The sequence below is a fragment of the Gavia stellata genome, chromosome 6 (assembly GCF_030936135.1).
Source record: "Gavia stellata isolate bGavSte3 chromosome 6, bGavSte3.hap2, whole genome shotgun sequence".
Lineage (NCBI taxonomy): Eukaryota > Metazoa > Chordata > Aves > Gaviiformes > Gaviidae > Gavia > Gavia stellata.
The window spans coordinates 45436181-45454353 of record NC_082599.1 but is presented as its reverse complement, the minus strand read 5'-3'; the positions used below and the strand labels follow the sequence as shown (position 1 = coordinate 45454353).

Genomic DNA, 18173 nt, shown 5'->3' with positions numbered 1-18173 from the left:
AGGAAATGCAGAAAGCTGATGATGTGGGGAAATTCCTATGAGGACACTCTTAATGTTAGGCTGTAGTAGAGGTATATGAAGGCATATTGTTCTGACATAGTGCTTGTTTTTTCTCCACAATTTTGCTGAAGTTCTTAATGCTTACAGTATGTTCTGTTATGGATTGAAGCACGTTTTCCTTGTGATCTTCCCTTTGCCTGCCCGGTTTGATTTTACTAAGTTTTTTGGTCTTGCAGGACTGAGTTTCACAAGTGAAGTCTGCAAAATTCTTGCTGGAAGGTGTTTCTAAAGTGATGCTGAAGTCTCAGTTTCTGGGACGAAATTTCCATACACAGGTTATTTTGTCTTCTGATGGAAGAAATAATACTGAAATAAGATAATGGCCCATTAAAAACAATTCACTTGAAGTATCATATTTGTTCAGAATTTATACAAGATAAACCACAAGGAAATCTTCACCAGTTCTGGGCTAGCTACACACTACCATAAGTCAAATCATTAATATTGAAAAACAGTCACCCATATCATATTGTCATTTTATTTTTGATATGAACTACCAAGTTGAAAAGAATTAAATGTTTACTCCAGTGACAATTAAAGGAATAGCCTCACTTTAACAAAGCCACTTAAAGAAAAGGTAAAAATACCCATGTCCTAAACCCAGGGTGCATTAGAAAGGGATAAAAAGAAAGAAGCAAAACCAGAAAAGCCCAAATGAGCCGTGGCTTTTTTCTCTCTATTTTATTTCTTCAAAGCCACTCGTTCGGCTGGTTAAGTGTTCCTTAGTATCTTCTGGTTAAATTGCACCTTGTTTTTGTTCTAAAGCATTGTACTGTTCTGTGTCTGTAGAGAGTAAGTAATTCATTCCACTCTGAGTAGGAGAATTCAGCCTTATCAAGGTCACTGGCCAAGGTCATTTGACTGACAGCGTAGTGATTAATGACCTTTCTGGGATCGATATTTTCTTTGAGCGTTAGGATTCAGCTGGTAGTGCTTCTAAGGAGTGACTAGGTTGTCTTTTTTTTTTTTTTTCTCTTTAAGAGGAAATTTAATTCTTAGTCATTATCTGATGAAGTATATTCTTTACAGCAGCTGCATTGCTATCTTGAGTTTGCATGGACATGAGCACTTTGCAGCTGAGACATCAGGTTTACTGGGCATTATGCCAGGTTTCCTAACTACTCAACAGCTGTGCAGCCTTTCTCCTGATTTGTTACAGTAGGTTTTACTTTGATGTTGCAAAGATAGTATTTCAGCATTCCTGAACACAAACTTGGATTAATTCTGGAACTAGTCCACTGACTACAGAACTTAAGAGGAAGATTACTGCCCCACCCCACCCAGTGGCCAGGCAGAGCTGCAGAGGTTTTAGGGTATTTGCAGGCATGTATTTCTGTTACATCAAACTTTGCTTATTGGCTAGTCCATTAATTTTGTCTTGTTCTGAGGATGAATCATGTTTTCAGTCTGTTAGATATCCCAGGAACATTGTGATGCTACCTATTTGGAAAGGCTTATTTTTAAAATCCTGCTGATCACGTCAGAAATTTTTTTGCTGTTTTTCTTTCCCTAATTATTTTTTATGCAGGGATGTTGCTTTATGAAGTACACTAAAAAGAAAACAGATGTAAACTGCTTTTAGAATACAACTGTAACTACCTCTGCATTTTATGCTTCACCATCTTTGCAGTTTTTCTGCCCGATTCCTCTTCTGACACCCACTCTTAGCAGACATATGTCTACTTTCACTGCAGATCTCCACCCCTGATTTTCTGCAAGGCTTAATCATACCAAATACCACTTCTCTGTGCACTCCAATCCTCACTGAGACTCCAGCCCTTCTGACATTCTACAACTGTGACACAATAATAAAACTCCACTGTCAACTGTGGAAAGATGCACAGAGTAAATTGCTCCACTGCCATCAAATGGTCCTGGCAAGATAAATCATGGGTGATGGATTTTCTAATGGCTGCCTTCTTAGGCTATTGGCAATGTAGTTCAGAACATGATTAACAGTGTTGTGAGCTTGACCGACATCAGATATCCTATGTCAGATGGTGGTATTAAAAAAAGGCCCTTGTGTTAAAAGGGAAGGGTATTAAGCATTGTAAAATAGCTCTAACAATTCAAGACTTAAAAAAAAAAAAAAAAAAAGTGATAATATGTAAGTTTCTTTTTTGTGATTTATTAAAAAAAATAAATTGAGGGCCACTGTCTTGTGACTAGCCTGCTGATTTTGCTGAATGTTGGTTTTACGGCACAGACAAGTATCTTCTAATCAACAGGACAAAAGCACTGAGCTTGTTTTACTGAAGACAATTTCCCTACAGAAACAGGTTTCCCCCAATATGCTCATATGGTATCTAGCCTCCTACTTACCTTTCAGCATGCTTCTCTTTCAACCTAAACAGTAGCGTGGGCGTTAACAGCCGGGTAATAAACAAATGCAGACAGTAGGGTCTAAACCGTCAGGGCAGAAAAAACCCAGAACGTGGACTTGTTATAGTGAGAAGAAACATCTCAACAGTGCGCAGCGCACTGCAACTCATAGAGCTGCATGTCGTGGGAACTGGCACTCTACCACAGCAATCATTTTGCAGGGATGTATGCTAAGAGGTAATGAGTCACATGCACAATACTTGTTAACGATAAACAGTGTGACAACTCCCCATGCTCTGTTTTTAAAAATGTATGCCATCTAGGGTATTGTTTACTGCCTTCCTAGCCAACCTCTTCTGCAGCACGTCTGCCGAATAGCAGGGGTTGCAGATGCAACTGTGCTAGAGGTGTCCCTGTGGGGTCAGGTTTCAGGCATGTGGATAGAACCAAGGGGAGTTATTTTGACAGTATTTTTCTTCCTCAAGTAGTGGATAAAAGAATTATTTGTGTGATGACCAGTAATGCAGCTGCAGGCAGGAAAATGCCAAATAAATGCAACAAAAGAATGCATTTGTACACAATCAGTAGTTTAACTGTCTCAGTTTTATTACTGTTGGACAGCAAAATCTTTGTGCAGAAGACTAAAATCCTGTTGAAATGGAAAAGCTGTGTGAATCTGAGGTGATTTCTTTGGAGTTTTCCTTGGGAAGGCTTTGCGGGGTGGAAGGGAATCAAGAGAGAAGTCCTGCCCTATGTCAAAGTATCCTCTTCGCTTCAGAATTCCTGTGTGATGTGTGCCATGGCAAAGCTGAGGTCATGTTGTAAAAAATTTCTATAAATTGAAGCTGTTTTGATTCAAACCCATCTTCCCATTGAAGACTGTGTTTTTTGTACTGACAGATGAAAGAGAAAAGAAATGCTTACTTCAATGCATTGTTAGCGTAAGATGCCCAGGGATTATTGTGCATCAGCAGTGGCTCACTGAATGGAAATGTGCACTGTTGTGTACAGTGTGGAACAAGGACAGTACAGGGAAAATTTCTGGGCTTGATGTGGAAACTTTTAAATTCTGGGCTAAACTAAGAGGTCCCGGTGGCAATAGTAGTGCAACAGATGTCAGGGTGTCCATGAAATAACATGGCAGCACAGCATCAGCACTTGAGAAAAAGAGATGGAGGAATTAATTTGTAGAAGCAACATCAATGGAAATTTGCATTGGGAAGGTTCACAGCCTGGTGCAAATAGGATCAATTTGTGCCATGTGGCTCCACTGAAAATCTGTGCCTGAGGACAGAATTTGGCCTCTCCTCAGTGCTCCTTGGCTGGCTGTAGCTTTCATTTGTTTCCAGGAACTGATAGCTACTGCATTTTCACAGCAGGTAGAAATGAGGTTTAACTCTGTGGTTTCTCTGGGGGGGGTGGGAGGGGGAGGAGGAGAGGGAAAAAAGTTCAAGACCTTTGTTGTTGTTGTCTGCATGTGCTCTTTTGTTCTACGCTTTAAACCCTGCATTTTTAATTACAGATACCTAGTGGAGGAAATTAAGAAGAGAGAGGGATTCCAGCTTCTTTTGGAGGTAAGTGAAAATGGAACTGAACTGTTGTTGTGGTGTGGATTCTGTCTATTGTTTGATTTTGTTCTTTTTAGCCCATTGCCAATTTATATTTGAAGTATATAATTTAATAAGCTTTATGTATTGGAGATGCACAGATATGATTAAACACACATAACATGCTCTGTATTCCCTGCCATCACTCTACCTATTTTTGTAGCTTCTGGGCCTGTATTGCCTCAGGGGGAATAGATGGAGCACTTTTCTGTGAAAGTGAAGAGTCTGGCTGCAAAAAAGCAGTGCTTGCCAGACTTATGGCTAAGACTGTGTGCTGGATGGAAGCACATTTTGATCCTAAAAATGGACTTTTCATCATTAAAGTCCGTGTTGTTTTCCTTAATTCTGTTTCTATACCCATCTTCCTAAAAACTACCCAAAAGTTGTGTTTTTCACTCATCTTTGCTAAACCTGGCAGCTTATTGTTTATTGGATCTTGCTTCGGGGAGAGTGAGTAAGGGGGGCAGAGCTAAAGTGCTTTTTCCACCTATCCTCAGCTCTTCGGTTAATAATGCTAATATCTGGGGATGTCGCAAAGACCTGTCATTTTTGGAAAAGACTTCTGCGTTGTTGGAAGTGTACGTGTGTGAAAGACAGCTGGGTATGTAGCGTGGGGGGGAAGAGAGCACATGGAGGAGGAAGGGAGTAAGTGCCACACATGGAGACCGACAAACCATAACAATGCAGATGTGGTTTACCCTTGCTGATGCCATGAGCATTCCAGGTTAGGCTAGAAGAAATATGAAATATAAGATACTTTATAGTATCCATACAATATAAACTTCTCCCTTTAACTCTGAAAACTGCTAATTTGAAAGTGCATACTGGGAAACTTTACATGGAGTGAAGAATTCTGGGCCAGCAGCGCTTGAAGGGGTTACTAAAGTGACAAGTCTGTTAAAAGCTCTCCATTCTCCGTTACTCTAGAGCTTAGCAGAGAGCCCAGATCTACTGTAGATGTGAAAGTTGTTGGTGAGGGCAGAGACTGCTGTTAGTTCCTGCAGGAACAGGACACCTGGATTAAAACTGGGATTGGAGGGAGTGCTATAGTATGGGCTGTAAGAAGAAAGTTGGGCAAGGGCTAAGAAAAGATTTTCAGGAGTGCAGGGGGACAAGCAGTGAGAATTCAAAGACAGACTGCTGGGAGGCAGCTAGGCCCAGTTATATGAGCCCTTTCTGAAAGGAAGTTGTACTTTGGACCAGAAGCTCAGGAAGATGATCCTCTGATACCATGCAGTGAGGAGAGTCCTGTAACGAGAACCGCTCTACGGCCTGGAAATGCCACTCGCGCTTGAGTCATCTTGAACTCTTCTGTGGTGTAATTGCTTACCTGCTTGGATAAGAGCTGTGACAAGATAACCAGAAATAGAGTGAAGCATAGCTGGGGGTAGTTAAGTTTTTCTAGGATGAATGGTATTTTCAGAGGCGGATGAAGTATTTGATGTGTGAACGGAAACTGAGATAATCAAGAAGGCAATATAGGCAATGGCAATATGGTAATATATGCCATCTGTCTACTCCTGCCATCTGATTTTAAACAGTTTTAAAATAAACCCTGTAATAGCAAGCCAGCGCTTGCGCTCATGAGGAAATGCCTTTTCAGGGTCTGTGTTTATGTGTGTACTCAATGCATGCTCTTTGGGGAAAGAAATGGGACTTTAAGAGCTGAGCTTTATTTCATTCAGTGGCAGCAGGTGGCAGGTTTGCAGCTCTGTTCCTGCTGACAACGATAGTCTTCTTGATGATTAAATTGTATTTAATGCATTCTTTGAAGCGAGGCAGAAAATTATATGAGCAGTTCCCAGTGCCCTTTCATGAAAGAACATGTCTCAGCTGGTGGGCTCTCCTTGTTCAGGAGACTGCCTGGGATTGTAATAGCAGCCGCATTCACCGTGGGGCAAATAGATGGTGTGACCCAGCTACCAAGTTCCCTTTTAACTTTTTTTTTTTCCTTTCAACCAGTACTAATGAGAATGGCATGTGGTAGGGGAGAGGGGTGCGTGAGTTTATATTATAATTTAGACCCCAGTTAAATACTGTGTTGCAAATAACGTAGGTCAAGATTGACTGAGTGGTTTTATGGGTAGTGTTGGATGGCATTAGAAAGCACATCTATTCCCCGTACTATTGCTACCTGTACAGGTAAAAAAAAATAAAAACATTGTTCCAAATTAGCAGGAAGTGTAGAGAGACCCTGGACTGGTCTGCTGGCAACATTTTCTTAATCATATATAAACCAGAAACCTCATAAGCACAAATACCTTATTTTATAATGCATGGTGAACAGCCATTCTGGGTGGGAGTCTTGCAGCTAACTCTCTCCTGAGATAAAGGCAAAATTTCTCTGGAGGGAAGCAGAGATGTGGAGTCTCAGTCTCAGTTCAAAAGGCCTGCTTAGGTGTTGGATAAAATATATCCAGGATATGACACATACCATGCAAGGGGTTCTGAGATTCTTAGAAAATGTGGAAATTGAGAAAGCCAGCATTAACTCCAGCACTGTGTAGTGTGCTGTATGATATATGATATTAAAGGAGATTGGCATTGTTCAGTAGAAAAATGACTAGGTGTGCAAGTGTTAAATGGTGACAAAAATTGCGTTTGCATGTTTTGTGTAAAATGAGTCATGGGAAATTTCCATTTTTAAAAAAACACTAAAAAGAAAAAGTATTCTTGTCTTTATAGTTGCTTCAATTTTGAAATCTGTAAGTTACTTTTCTATGCCTCTCTTACGCTTTTTTGGGAACCAAAGTTTTGGTGAGCAAAGCACAGTTAAATATGTATATAGGAAGAAGAAATGAGAAAGGAACCCCAACAGGTTTCCTTTTTCTGACAGCAGGAGAAGAAGTGGATGATAATGAAAACTAGTTTTAGTTTCAAAAAAGGGAAACAAAAGGTGAGTTGGAGAAGGAAGTTTTAATGAAAAGGGTGTGAACTCAAAGGCTTACCCCCCTGACGCAAATAAAGCATAACTTTCTGACGAGCTATAATATGTATTCCTGTCCCATTTATTACAGTTCATAAGCAATCACTTGTTCTTTTGTTTAGCCGGAGTATGCAAACGTTTGCTTTTGGTACATTCCACCAAGCTTAAGAAAAATGGAGGATGGACCTGAATTTTGGCAGAAGCTACACCAGGTGAGCGTCACATGAACAGTGTTATCTGTAGCTTACTGATTTATCTGTGTGCCAGATAAGCATGTGAAATATCCTCTGACTTTGCCCACTATTAACCTATCAGAACATGGATTTAATCCTTAAATAGATGTTAGTAGCATTTTTAAGTTTGTTCTCTATTTAGACAAGGCTAATTATTTTTTCTCTTAATGTAAGAGATGCAGACATTTACAAGTATTCAGCTTACTATCAAAGCTGTTTGCAGATGGCAGAACTGAGAGAAGAGGCACAGTGTTGTCTGCATCTCTTGTCTAGGCAGAGTATTCATTACCTGTTTCAGACAACATTGTCCTTGGAGCTTGTCTTGCATTATCTATGATAATGCAAGCGAGGAAGTGCTTAAGAATACATTTCTAGTGTTAAACAACCCATAAATGAAAACAGGAATACAATGGGAAAAACTTAATTGGTGAGCATTTTGGTAACTCTTTGTCATCCTGGTAGAAAATCATGAACACCTTGAAAAAAGCAGCAGTAACGTTCTGAAGTTACTAGTGGAGAATCAGTAGTTCAGGCTTAATTAAGAAACCAACAGGCACTGTGGTACTAGGTTTTACTGAATAAGCTATTTTGTGAGGAATTGAATTTAATTCATTGTTTGCTCCTCTCTGCAGCAGCTTTGGTGTTCTGCATTTATTTTTTCCCAGAATTCGTTACTAGAAATTTAAACTAGAACATAGATGTGTATACCATATGCATACTTGTGTATGGTATACGTATTATATGTACATGCTATACATACTATACACACATGTGTATTTCCTATAAAGTCTGCTCTCCTTTCAGCAGCTTTCCTTTCACAAGAATTGCTTTCAATTTATGCTGGAATCTTTAGGGGTGAGGTCTTCCTTAACCCTGTCTATAATGTTTTGGAAAGTATATTTAACTTTTGCAGTACGGAGCCATGCATAGCCACAGTGCGGATACAAGGGCTTTGCATTTACCATGCTTTCACAAAGCATGTATGGGTTATGATCCTTTCATATGGGGCTTCCCTTCCTCTCGTTAGAGTGGAAGGCCTATATATATATATCTATCTATCTCTGTACATATACACACACGCACACACAGAGCTGTATATCAGCTCCTCTACCCATGGCGGAATGAGGGTTTGGAAAGGAACAATGGGAAGTCATAGAAGAAATAATGCTGCACTACCACCTTTTGATTTATGTATGCTACAAAAGGGACTGAGGAGGGAAGGGATGAAGCACAATGAATGGCTTTGAGCACGTATATTGTGAGTGGCTTTTTAGGTGTAACTTACTGGTTCTTTGCTCTGCTGCTTTATGGTGCTTCCAGTCAGGGTGGGGAATAGATGCCTGGCTTTATTTTATGTACTGATACAGACAGACCAACCCTGGAAATGCAGATTTCCTAGCTAGTGTTTTGTGGGAGAGAACTTGGAGGGAAAGGAGCTTGTGTGCAGTTTCTCCCAAGAACTGAACACTGTTGCAGATCTCAACCACTCTTTTAATGGGCAAGGTGACATTTTCTTGATTCTTAGGCCTTCTCTGATGAAGCAGTAAGAAAATCAAAATCCTAAAACATAGCTTGTTTCCCTCCGTCCCCCAGAACCCCTAAAAACCCCACCACAAAACAGGCCAAAACTCCTTAGCAAAGCAAGACGCTGAATGGCACAAATTTCTGTCCCGAGGGGTGCGGAGAGGAAACAACTGATAAGCGCTAGTTATGTTGCTTTAGGCACTGCTGGGAAGTTCTTGGACACTGCAGAAATGAGCCTGTTACACAATGACAGCATGTTATTTCACCTCTGATTCTCTGCAGGTACAGGTCTGGGGTTACCTGGCTTTTTGGATGCCGTGGGCCGGTTTGGGGCGCAACATGTATAAGTGAACAGATGAGATGACAGCACTGGCTCACACAAAATAAGGCTGACTTGACTTTTCCAGCTAGTGTCAATTTATTCTAACATTGCTGATCCAAACAGCATAGTCATTATATTAGTATTACATTAATCAGTACAAATATATGGCTGGGCAAGAAGGAATGCATCCTGATCAGCAAGGTGTAAGTGATAAGAAGGTGAAGACTGGAGAGGTTGTTGCATTATGCCATTGATGGGCAGATGGGGATGTGTAGAGTTTCTTGACTGCAAGTGCTTCCTGAATATTCCTATCATTTCACTAAAATGAGCATTAAAATACTTTAATTCACAATTTGTCTTTCCACACAACATTTTAACATCATAGTTATTCTGTTTATCCAGAAATGAATCTTCCTTTTTGTTGATCTGCATATCTGACAATAACTAAGGCCAAGTCTGTCTTAAAAATCCCTTGAGCAAGTAATTGATTGTATTCAACTGCTTGTTCAGCAATATTGTTCAGAATAACATGCTGTCTTCGAAGGTTAGTTATGTGAGTTTTAGTGCTGGTGAAAGTTGATAAGCAAATAGCTTTGATCTCAGGTCCTCAGTTTCGTGAAGAATTTGCATAGTCCTATGCAAAATAACCCTGAAGGTTTTCTGCTGTACTGGCTCTTCTCCAGCTTCCATGGCCCACTTTATGAGGAAATGTGTCAGGGTTGACTGGATCACAGTGTGATACCCAATTCTGTTGCCAGTCTTCTAGCTGTCCTACATAAACTGTGTGTCTCAGAAGCTTTCTTTTTTTTTGTGATAGGCTGTTTGTTTGTTTTAAATTCTGGGGCCTCGAACTTCAGGTATAAAATTTGCCCTTTTCAGAGTCTCCAACATGCAAAACAGAAAGGTGATAGGAAAGAGTGGCCTGAAGGATTTGGGACAGCCACTAGCTGGTCATTTGAGTCCTCAGCTGAACACTTTAGGGAAAGAGAAACAACATGTTGTGGGGGGGGGTAAAGAACAGCATAAATGGTACATCACTCCGTTACCCAGTGAAACTGGAAATTCTGTGCACATCCACAGTCTTACAACACTTTCATCTTTTGGCATTACAGCGGGATTTGGCTGGGTAGTGAAACTGGTTCTATAGACAGGAAGGCTTTGGATGCAGTTGGGTGGTCCAAGATAGTCCATGCCCTGAACATTTTGCAGTACTCTGACTGCATAGCAGATGGCATAACCCGTAAAGGAACCTGCGATGTAAGGTGTTTTTCAGTGACATTCTTCACAAGTAAGTGAAGAGGGATTTCTTGTAGAAACCATACAAATGGGCACTCTGTGGTAGTTGGGGAGCTGCTGTTACATTCAACTAGAAGTATTTGTAAGTGGTGTTACTTTGTCATTGCAAATTGGGGGCAGTTGTCTCTGACCTGGAACTGATGTAACTGACGGGATGAAGGAACAATGGCTTTGCTAGTACTGTATGTGCCCCCGGTGGTATTTTTGCTCCTCTTCCTCTTACGACACACCGTAAGATTTGCTGTGTTTACTGCTGAGGATGATCAGTGTGTCACAGAGTCACAGTGAGAAAAGCGTAACTGGAGATTACAAGCCAGAAATGGAAGTGAGGGGAGAAGTAAAAAATCTAAGCCCAGACCATTCCAATTTTCATATTTTTTTCCATAACTACAAATATCGATGTATATTCTTACTTGTAACAATCTTCTCTTTAGAAATTCAAAGGTTAGCTTTCTCAGCTCATGCTGGAGTGTCTCGAAATGATGCAGAATTAGCTGATTGGTAGTAACTGGAGGTGTTCAAAAATCGTGTAGACGTGGCACTGCGGGGATATGGTTTAGTGGGCATGGTGGTGTTGGGTTGGTGGTTGGACTTGATGATCTTGCAGGTCTTTTCCAACCTTCTGTGATTCTGTAATACTGTCTTTGGAAAGCCTCCTGGCAGCACGGAGGGTGCTAGAACACAAAGAAGGGTTTGGAGGGATGCATCTGAAACTATTGCCATCCTGTTGCTAACCCAGCCAGTCAGCCATGCCTTGTGCATTCTAGATCAGCTTGTAGTCTGCTCAAACTCAGTGTGGTCTAGAGAACTAAGAAGGAGACACAGAAGTAACCATCTTTAACAGAGTCCTCCTCCTGCAGGAGCCTGGCTTTGCCGAAGGATCCTGGAGTGTAACTGTAGGTAGACTACTGCATGTTGAATACTGCTCAGTAAAGAAGGCTAGTGGTATATTGCTAAGTAATACTTTAGACCTCAAAATTGGGGTTTAAAAAGTGTCAGTAGGTTCCTGGTAGGTCTTTCACGCTTTACTAAACTTTGCCTGGTCTGTAGTTCTAGGCAACGTATGCTGGAGTATCAGATTCCCAATGGTTCAGTAAAGCTTTTATACACGGTTGTTAGTTTCAATTACTCAAAATTCTAGCGTCTGAGTCTCAGACTCTACTTGTGTGGTGTGTTTGGGCTTTTTTGTTTTGTTTGCTTCCTGCCCTTTTGTGGATTTTTGGCCAAGTAATACAAAATTTATTGGCTGTATTAGAAGGCTCAGGATACAATTTCATAATAAAGCCTGTACAGCTTGGAATGTCATTTTTGCCCCTCCCATCTCTCCCTTAGTAAAAGGTAACCTTATTCCTGCCCTTCTCCCCCCCACTTAGGAGGAGAATATAGCTGTCTGCTAGCCGAAGGCATATTTGTAAAATGGCCTGTCATGCTGACTGGTGTTGTGATACATTTATATAATGAGAGGTTTCATATCAAAGCAGAAATGTAAGGAGGTTGAAGTGGTGTTGCCTTGGCAACCTCTGAATCTTGTGGTCTTTGTGGTATAAATCAAACACTAATCAAGGACCAGATTCAGTATTCTTTGTGTATTCAAAATACCTATTGACTACGGTATGAGGTTTGAATGGGAAGCGAAAACAAGACCTCTAGTTGATTATATTAATAATGTTTGCCCTGAATATTTTGGAAGAACAAGAGAAAAATGACATAGGTTATAACCACAACATTAAACGCAGCGAGCCCAGGTTTATGCACAAGAAAGGTCCCCGATGTGTCACTGCAAGTGTATTTCCCCTTGGGATTTGTATGCAAAATGTTGTTACTTGGATACATGGCATCCTTGTGTACTATACTTTGAGTTTTTCTTACATTTGAACAAGAAAACAATTAAACAATATTTTAATGTGTGTATTTGAAGAGTTATGGTAGAGACCCATTTCTGTGAACTTTGCTTACATGAGTAATTTTTGCAGTAACAAGTAGCCTACTGACTCTAGCACCTAGTTCTGTTTGACGTGAGTTTCTGTGGAGGGCCACATCAAACAACAGGAAAATCAATGGTAAGATTTACGCAGAAGTATATAGGAGTTAGATTGGCTAAATCATTGTGACTGACGGATCTGGAGCTGTTCATCAGTCATTTGTGAATACTGTATGTTGATCCAATTGTTTCTGATGCCACGTGCTTTCTTGTTGCATTGAAATAATGTAATCGTGTAGAAATGCATTTGGAGAAGAACAGAAAGAAAGAGTGAATCAAGTTCTGGGTTTTTTTGCCAATGTGTGAGGATTGTTAAGAGATGGTACTATCTCTTCACCTTTTTGCTTTCTCTTAAAGCAACCTACAAGTCTGTTGTGGGTTTCAAGAAACAAAAATCTACAGGTGGAAGAGATTGCTTTGGCAGGTCTAAAAGAAAGACCTTCCAGGAGGATGGATTGTCATTTCAGTGAATCAGATGGGGACCTTCAAAGGGGTTGTCTGAAGAAATATGGTTTGTCAGGGAAATCCTCAGGGTCAACATAAGCTCCATATTCATCCTGTATGACTTGAGGCAGTTACCCAAGGAAGCTACTTGAGGAGTTGGCACAGTTTCCCTCCAACTTTAACATGGCGAAGGAGAAGGGGAACTCCCAGACCACGGCTTAGGCAACCTAAAGTCAAGAAGCATCCTTGGGAAGGACTTGTCGGTCTTCATTATTCAGGAGGGGAACCTTACGGATGCCAGGATCCTGCATTGCCTGCTTTAGTTTATAAACAAAAGTAAAAAGAACCCAACACTAAATCCTCAGCATGTTGTGTGCTGTTTTAGGCCTCTATTTTACAGGGTCCTGGAGGGAGGAGCTGCAAAGTCTCCTCCTAATTCAATGGGCCCAGCTGAATTCTCAGTATTGTGTTCAAGAGGGACAGAAATGCAGCATTCTTGGAGAGGTGAGAACAGGAGACCCAGTGGAGGGAGGGCTGCAGGCAAGGACCTTAGGGGAGAGAGGCACAATAAGCCCTGCAACCACAAAATGGGTAACACCAGGACTTAAGTTGTAGTGTGGCCATTCCTCAGCAGAGGATGGTGCTCAGAAATTTAATAATAAAATAAGCAGTCACTTGTTAAAGTAACAACATGTCTTATTTTGCAACTAATAGTGCATAATATACAGCAGCAGATGAATAAAATCTTTGTAGTTTAGCTTCATATAAATGACTGTTATTGTTAAAGAGAGATCTGAGCTCTGATAAATGAGAAGGAACAGTACAATGGAATATAATAGCAGTGGAAAATTATAGCAATGTTTCAGTACCTTGTTAATGAGGAATTTGCACACTTTCCCTTTTAATGTTTTTTTCTGCAGTTTTATATAACTCATCAGTACAAAAGTGTCTGTAGCTGTTAATTAAAAAAGATATTTAGCATGACTGTTTTAAATATCTCCTCCTCAGATTTGAAGTGTAAGAACACAAAAATAACGTGCATTTTTTTAAAAAAAATTGTTAATTCAAAATAGAATACTTTGCTTTTTGAATGCATATCTGCACGTAACTGGAATTTATGGCTTTATTCTCTGCTATATTTATTCTTGCATGAGTATTGAAGTAGTAGTGCTAGACTAAGGAGCCAAATTCACTGTTAAAGCCTTCATCAGGAGAAGTAGGGATCAATGCATTTTACGTTGACAGTGTCCATCTCACCTAAGCATTAGACCTAGGTGCTAGCAACACTTCAGTATATATTTTACATTGGTGGGGTTGTACACCTGCTTAACTTTCAGCCACATATAATGGTTTGTCAGACTGACCTGATCTCACGCTTGCTGTTTCATGGGTTGACTGGCATATCAGACGTGTGTAGGGGAATAGAAAGGATGTATATTTGTATGACTGTATTGTAATAATACAAGGCAAAGATGTGAACTGCTTCCAGCCCATGCTTTCTATAATAGTCCTAAGTGATATTTTAGTAATTCATGATATGCAATTATAGAGATTTCTATTCTAGCTCTCTGCTTTGCCCATCTTCCAGATTGGCTTTTCAAGAGTGAGTAGCACCAATTGGGCTCTGGTTAAAAACAGTCCTATTCATGCAGAAATCTTTACTTTTTTTAGGTCGGTGGTACTGTTTCAATTGAGGCAAATAGGCAAGAATCAACATCACTAAATTACATTCCACTTCATTTTAACCATCTAAGTTTTGTCCTTTGGATAGTTGACTATTTGTATTCTACCCCTCAGTCCCTTCCCAGGCTTGTAATATCAGGTGATACCTAGAACTGATATTTACATCCCATCCAGCAATAATAACACATCTGGCAGCAAAACATCTCTATTGTAAAAGCACTGTTACACAGCTGCTAAAACTGCCCCTCAGTTCTCGGAACAAAGAGAAGAAACTCAAACGGCTTTGCTGCTGTATGGTTTACTAGATGAGACTGCAGGGCAACTTTTGTCAGAGACTTAACATTGAGCTGTGCGTGTTCAAGGCTCACTGGGGACTGAGGTCTATTGATCCCTAGTGCTCAGCCTACAGAAATGATCGAAGCTGTGGGGAGAGACTCCACTGCATCTCCATATGTTGCATTCAGGCTGAACAAGGATTTCGTCTTCCCTGAGCCACCTGCAGAGCAAGATTGCTCAGATCTCCAGAACTGAAGTAGGTTTCACACTAGTTGTTTCTTGCTTGAAATCCTTTCAAGGGTAATGGAGGGTCCAATCATTTCTGTGTGTGGTAATACACATAATGACATGAAATGAAGCTGGGGGAATAGCCAAAGTGGAGAAAAATATTGTGAGGAAATAAAATCATGAGAGACTGACAGATTAAAAGTAAAGGACCCAAACCTTCCAGGGAGATCAACACAAGAGGTATTTTCATCACAGTATGTGAGGAAGGTACCTCTGCGAAGGTACCTTAGCTAGCTCACGTACTAGGAGCGGTATAGCCACACGGAAGTATGGTACTTAGGTCAAAAACTATCTCACTAGGACTAGTTAGTTAACGTGACTGTTCTTTCAGGACCCAAGCGAATCACCTACTGTAGTGGGGTATGTTTTGTTTAGATATACTCCCTTCTTACAGGGGAAGCATAGTTTCCACTTGTCCAATGTCTTAAAAATTTTGCGTACTGCCTTGCTAAAACCTGAGGGTCATTCTACCTTTCAGTTCAGATATAGAAAGCAAACAAGTAGATTTCGAACCTTTGCGTTGTTAAAAGCTTCACACATAATAAATCTGTCTGTTTACACACAGGAAACATCTAAAAAGCCTTTTCTAACTGAAAGATCACAGAACCAAAGGCCGTGGGGACTGCATTCTCCACTTTACTGTCACTGCATAAGTGCTTCTTGCTATTTCTGTGTGAACAAAGACAGTACTATTTAATTTGTATGGCTTTCAAATAAATACAGCATGTTACCCAGAGCAGTGGACGTTTTGCATCCATTGTTTCAAGTCTCACAGATTGTAGAAGGACCAAGAGGGTAAAACTAAATCCCATTTCTTTTCCAGAAAAGTGAGTATTTTTTGGGATTAAGTAGAAATGGCACAGTTCCTATAAATTAAGTGGGCAGTTGGTGACATACCTCAGAAAATCATTCTCTCTGTGTTTGTGAAGACTTGAAAAGGTAAGATATCTAAGTGCTCCTAATTTGGAGATAATGGTCATCTTGATTAAAGGGTTATACTACGGCAAAACTGAAGCACTGGAATGTTTTTTAAAACATTTTTTAAAAGCAAGCATTAAACTATTTTTGGAGTATAGGAAGCCAAAGGGAATTTACATTGAATCTGTCCTACTAGTTAACCCTTGTTACATATTTGAAAGGCAGGTAAATTAATGATGAACTATCAATATTTTACAGATAAAGAAAATAAAGAAAAAAGGCATGGATGTAAGAGTTTCTATCATCTGTTTTTTGCATTAGGAGTACTTAAACATGTCATCCTTATTTATACCTCTCATCATTTCCAAATAGCATAACAAAAATAAGCACTTTTTACTTGGAGTCATGTTGTCACACAAAATGGTAATGCATTTTTTTCATTACTGCTATAGAAATGAAAAATTATGTATTTTGTAATGCACTACTGTGAGGCTTTTCAGAATTGTTCATATGCACTTTTTGAATATAAATGTGTGTGCTCATGCATACACGTGTGTATGATTATGTATTTACATATTTGGATCATGTAAAAGAAAATTATCCTTGAAAAGGGAGAGGATGGAATAAGGTACAGTGTTACTGAAGTAACTAGATTCTTAGAAAAACTTCTTAACAGAATCACAGAACTGTTGCGGTTGGAAGGGACCTCTGGAGGTCATCTTGTCGAAGCCCCCTGCTCAAGCAGGGACACCTAGAGTTGGTTGCCCAGGACCATGTTCAGGTGGCTTTTGAATATCTCCAAGGATGGAGACTCCATAACCTCCCTGGGCAACCTGTGCCAGTGCTCGGTCACCCTCACAGTGAAAAAGTGTTTCCTGATGTTCAGGGGGAACCCCCTATGTTCCAGTTGGTGCCCATTGCCGCTTTTCCTGTGACTGGGCACCACTGGAAAGAGTCTGGGTCTGTCTTCTTTGCATCCTCCCTTCAGGTGTTTATGTGCATTGATAACATTTTCCCCAAGCCTTCTCTTCTCTAGGCTGAGCAGTCCCAGCTCTCTCAGCCTTTCCTCATAGGAGAGATGCTCCAGTCTCTTAATAGTTTTCATGGCCCTTCATTGGACTTTCTCCAGTATGTCCATGTCTCTCTTGTATTGGGGAGCCTAGGACTGGACACAGTACTCCAGATGTGGCCTCACCAGTGCCAAGTAGAGGGGAAGGATCACCTCCCTCAACCTGCTGGCAGTGCTTTGCAGCCCAGGCTACCCTAGCCACCTTTATGGCAAGGGCACATTGCTGGCTCATGTTTAACTTGGTGTCCACCAGGCCCCCTACATCCTTTTCTGCCAAGCTGCTTTCCAGCTGGGTGGCCCCCAGCATTTATTGGTGCATGGGGTTGTTTCTCCCCAGGTGCAGGATTTGGCATTTCCCTTTGAACTTCATGAGGTTCTTGTCAGCCCATTACTCCAGCCTCTATTGTCATGATCAACGTTTTTGCTATCTTAATAGTCTCTGGCTACTTTTAGGAAAAAACCCCAACAAACAAAACCCACAAAAGCAAACACAAGATTGTCTCTCGCAAATATGCACTTTCTAAGAAATGGTGATCTCTAAATCTATGGTTATTCTTTGGCAAAAATACAGTATGCATTCTTAGCCTATTTAGAATCAAATATTTTCCATTCTGAGCTCTGGCAAATTGCTATACTCTTGATGTATTCTGTTGGTTTCAGCTACTGCATCCAGATTCCTGACTACATAGTACTTGTTTGCCCAAACAGCATGTATTTTCCTCTGCTTAAGTAAGACTAATTACTCTTCCTTTCCTTTGCTTCATTTTGGAGATAGAACATATTGACTGATATTTTAAATGGCCTTTTCTGCCTGCCTGTGAAGAGAACTCCTTTTAATAAGAAAGCAGAGTTTGAAGACACTCAACACAGTTAATTTAGCTCTGGTTGACCCTATTGACTATGTTCTTATAAAGCAGCACTGTGCACCTGCATATCTGTGCACCTCTTCATTATGCTCTCTCAGTGCCATATGCACATTAATAACCAGTGATGGAAGAAGAAAAAAGTTTGAGTTACAGGCTGAACTCCAAACTACAGCTTTTCTGAAAGTGTCATAGATCATGTTTAATAGCCTGTGGATCAAAATGAAACCCAATATACATCACAGGGGAACTCAATAATTGAAGCATCCCGGGAATGTCTAAGTACTGGAGTCCTGAGGTCACTAGAAGCTTCATTCTTGTGCTCAGTTTTTACCTGAATAAAAGCTGACTCCTCCCCCCA

The 18173-nt window shown here is 40.4% G+C and overlaps 1 protein-coding gene across 1 annotated transcript in view; it reads left to right on the top strand.

The window, feature by feature from the left end:
* Positions 1 to 18173, top strand: part of GADL1 (glutamate decarboxylase like 1) — a 113453-nt gene that overhangs the window by 70889 nt on the left and 24391 nt on the right. Inside the window, exons 15-16 of the mRNA XM_059819072.1 lie at positions 3905 to 3956; positions 7038 to 7127. Of these exons, the coding sequence (XP_059675055.1) occupies positions 3905 to 3956; positions 7038 to 7127 (142 nt within the window). The remainder of the gene's footprint in view (positions 1 to 3904; positions 3957 to 7037; positions 7128 to 18173) is intronic.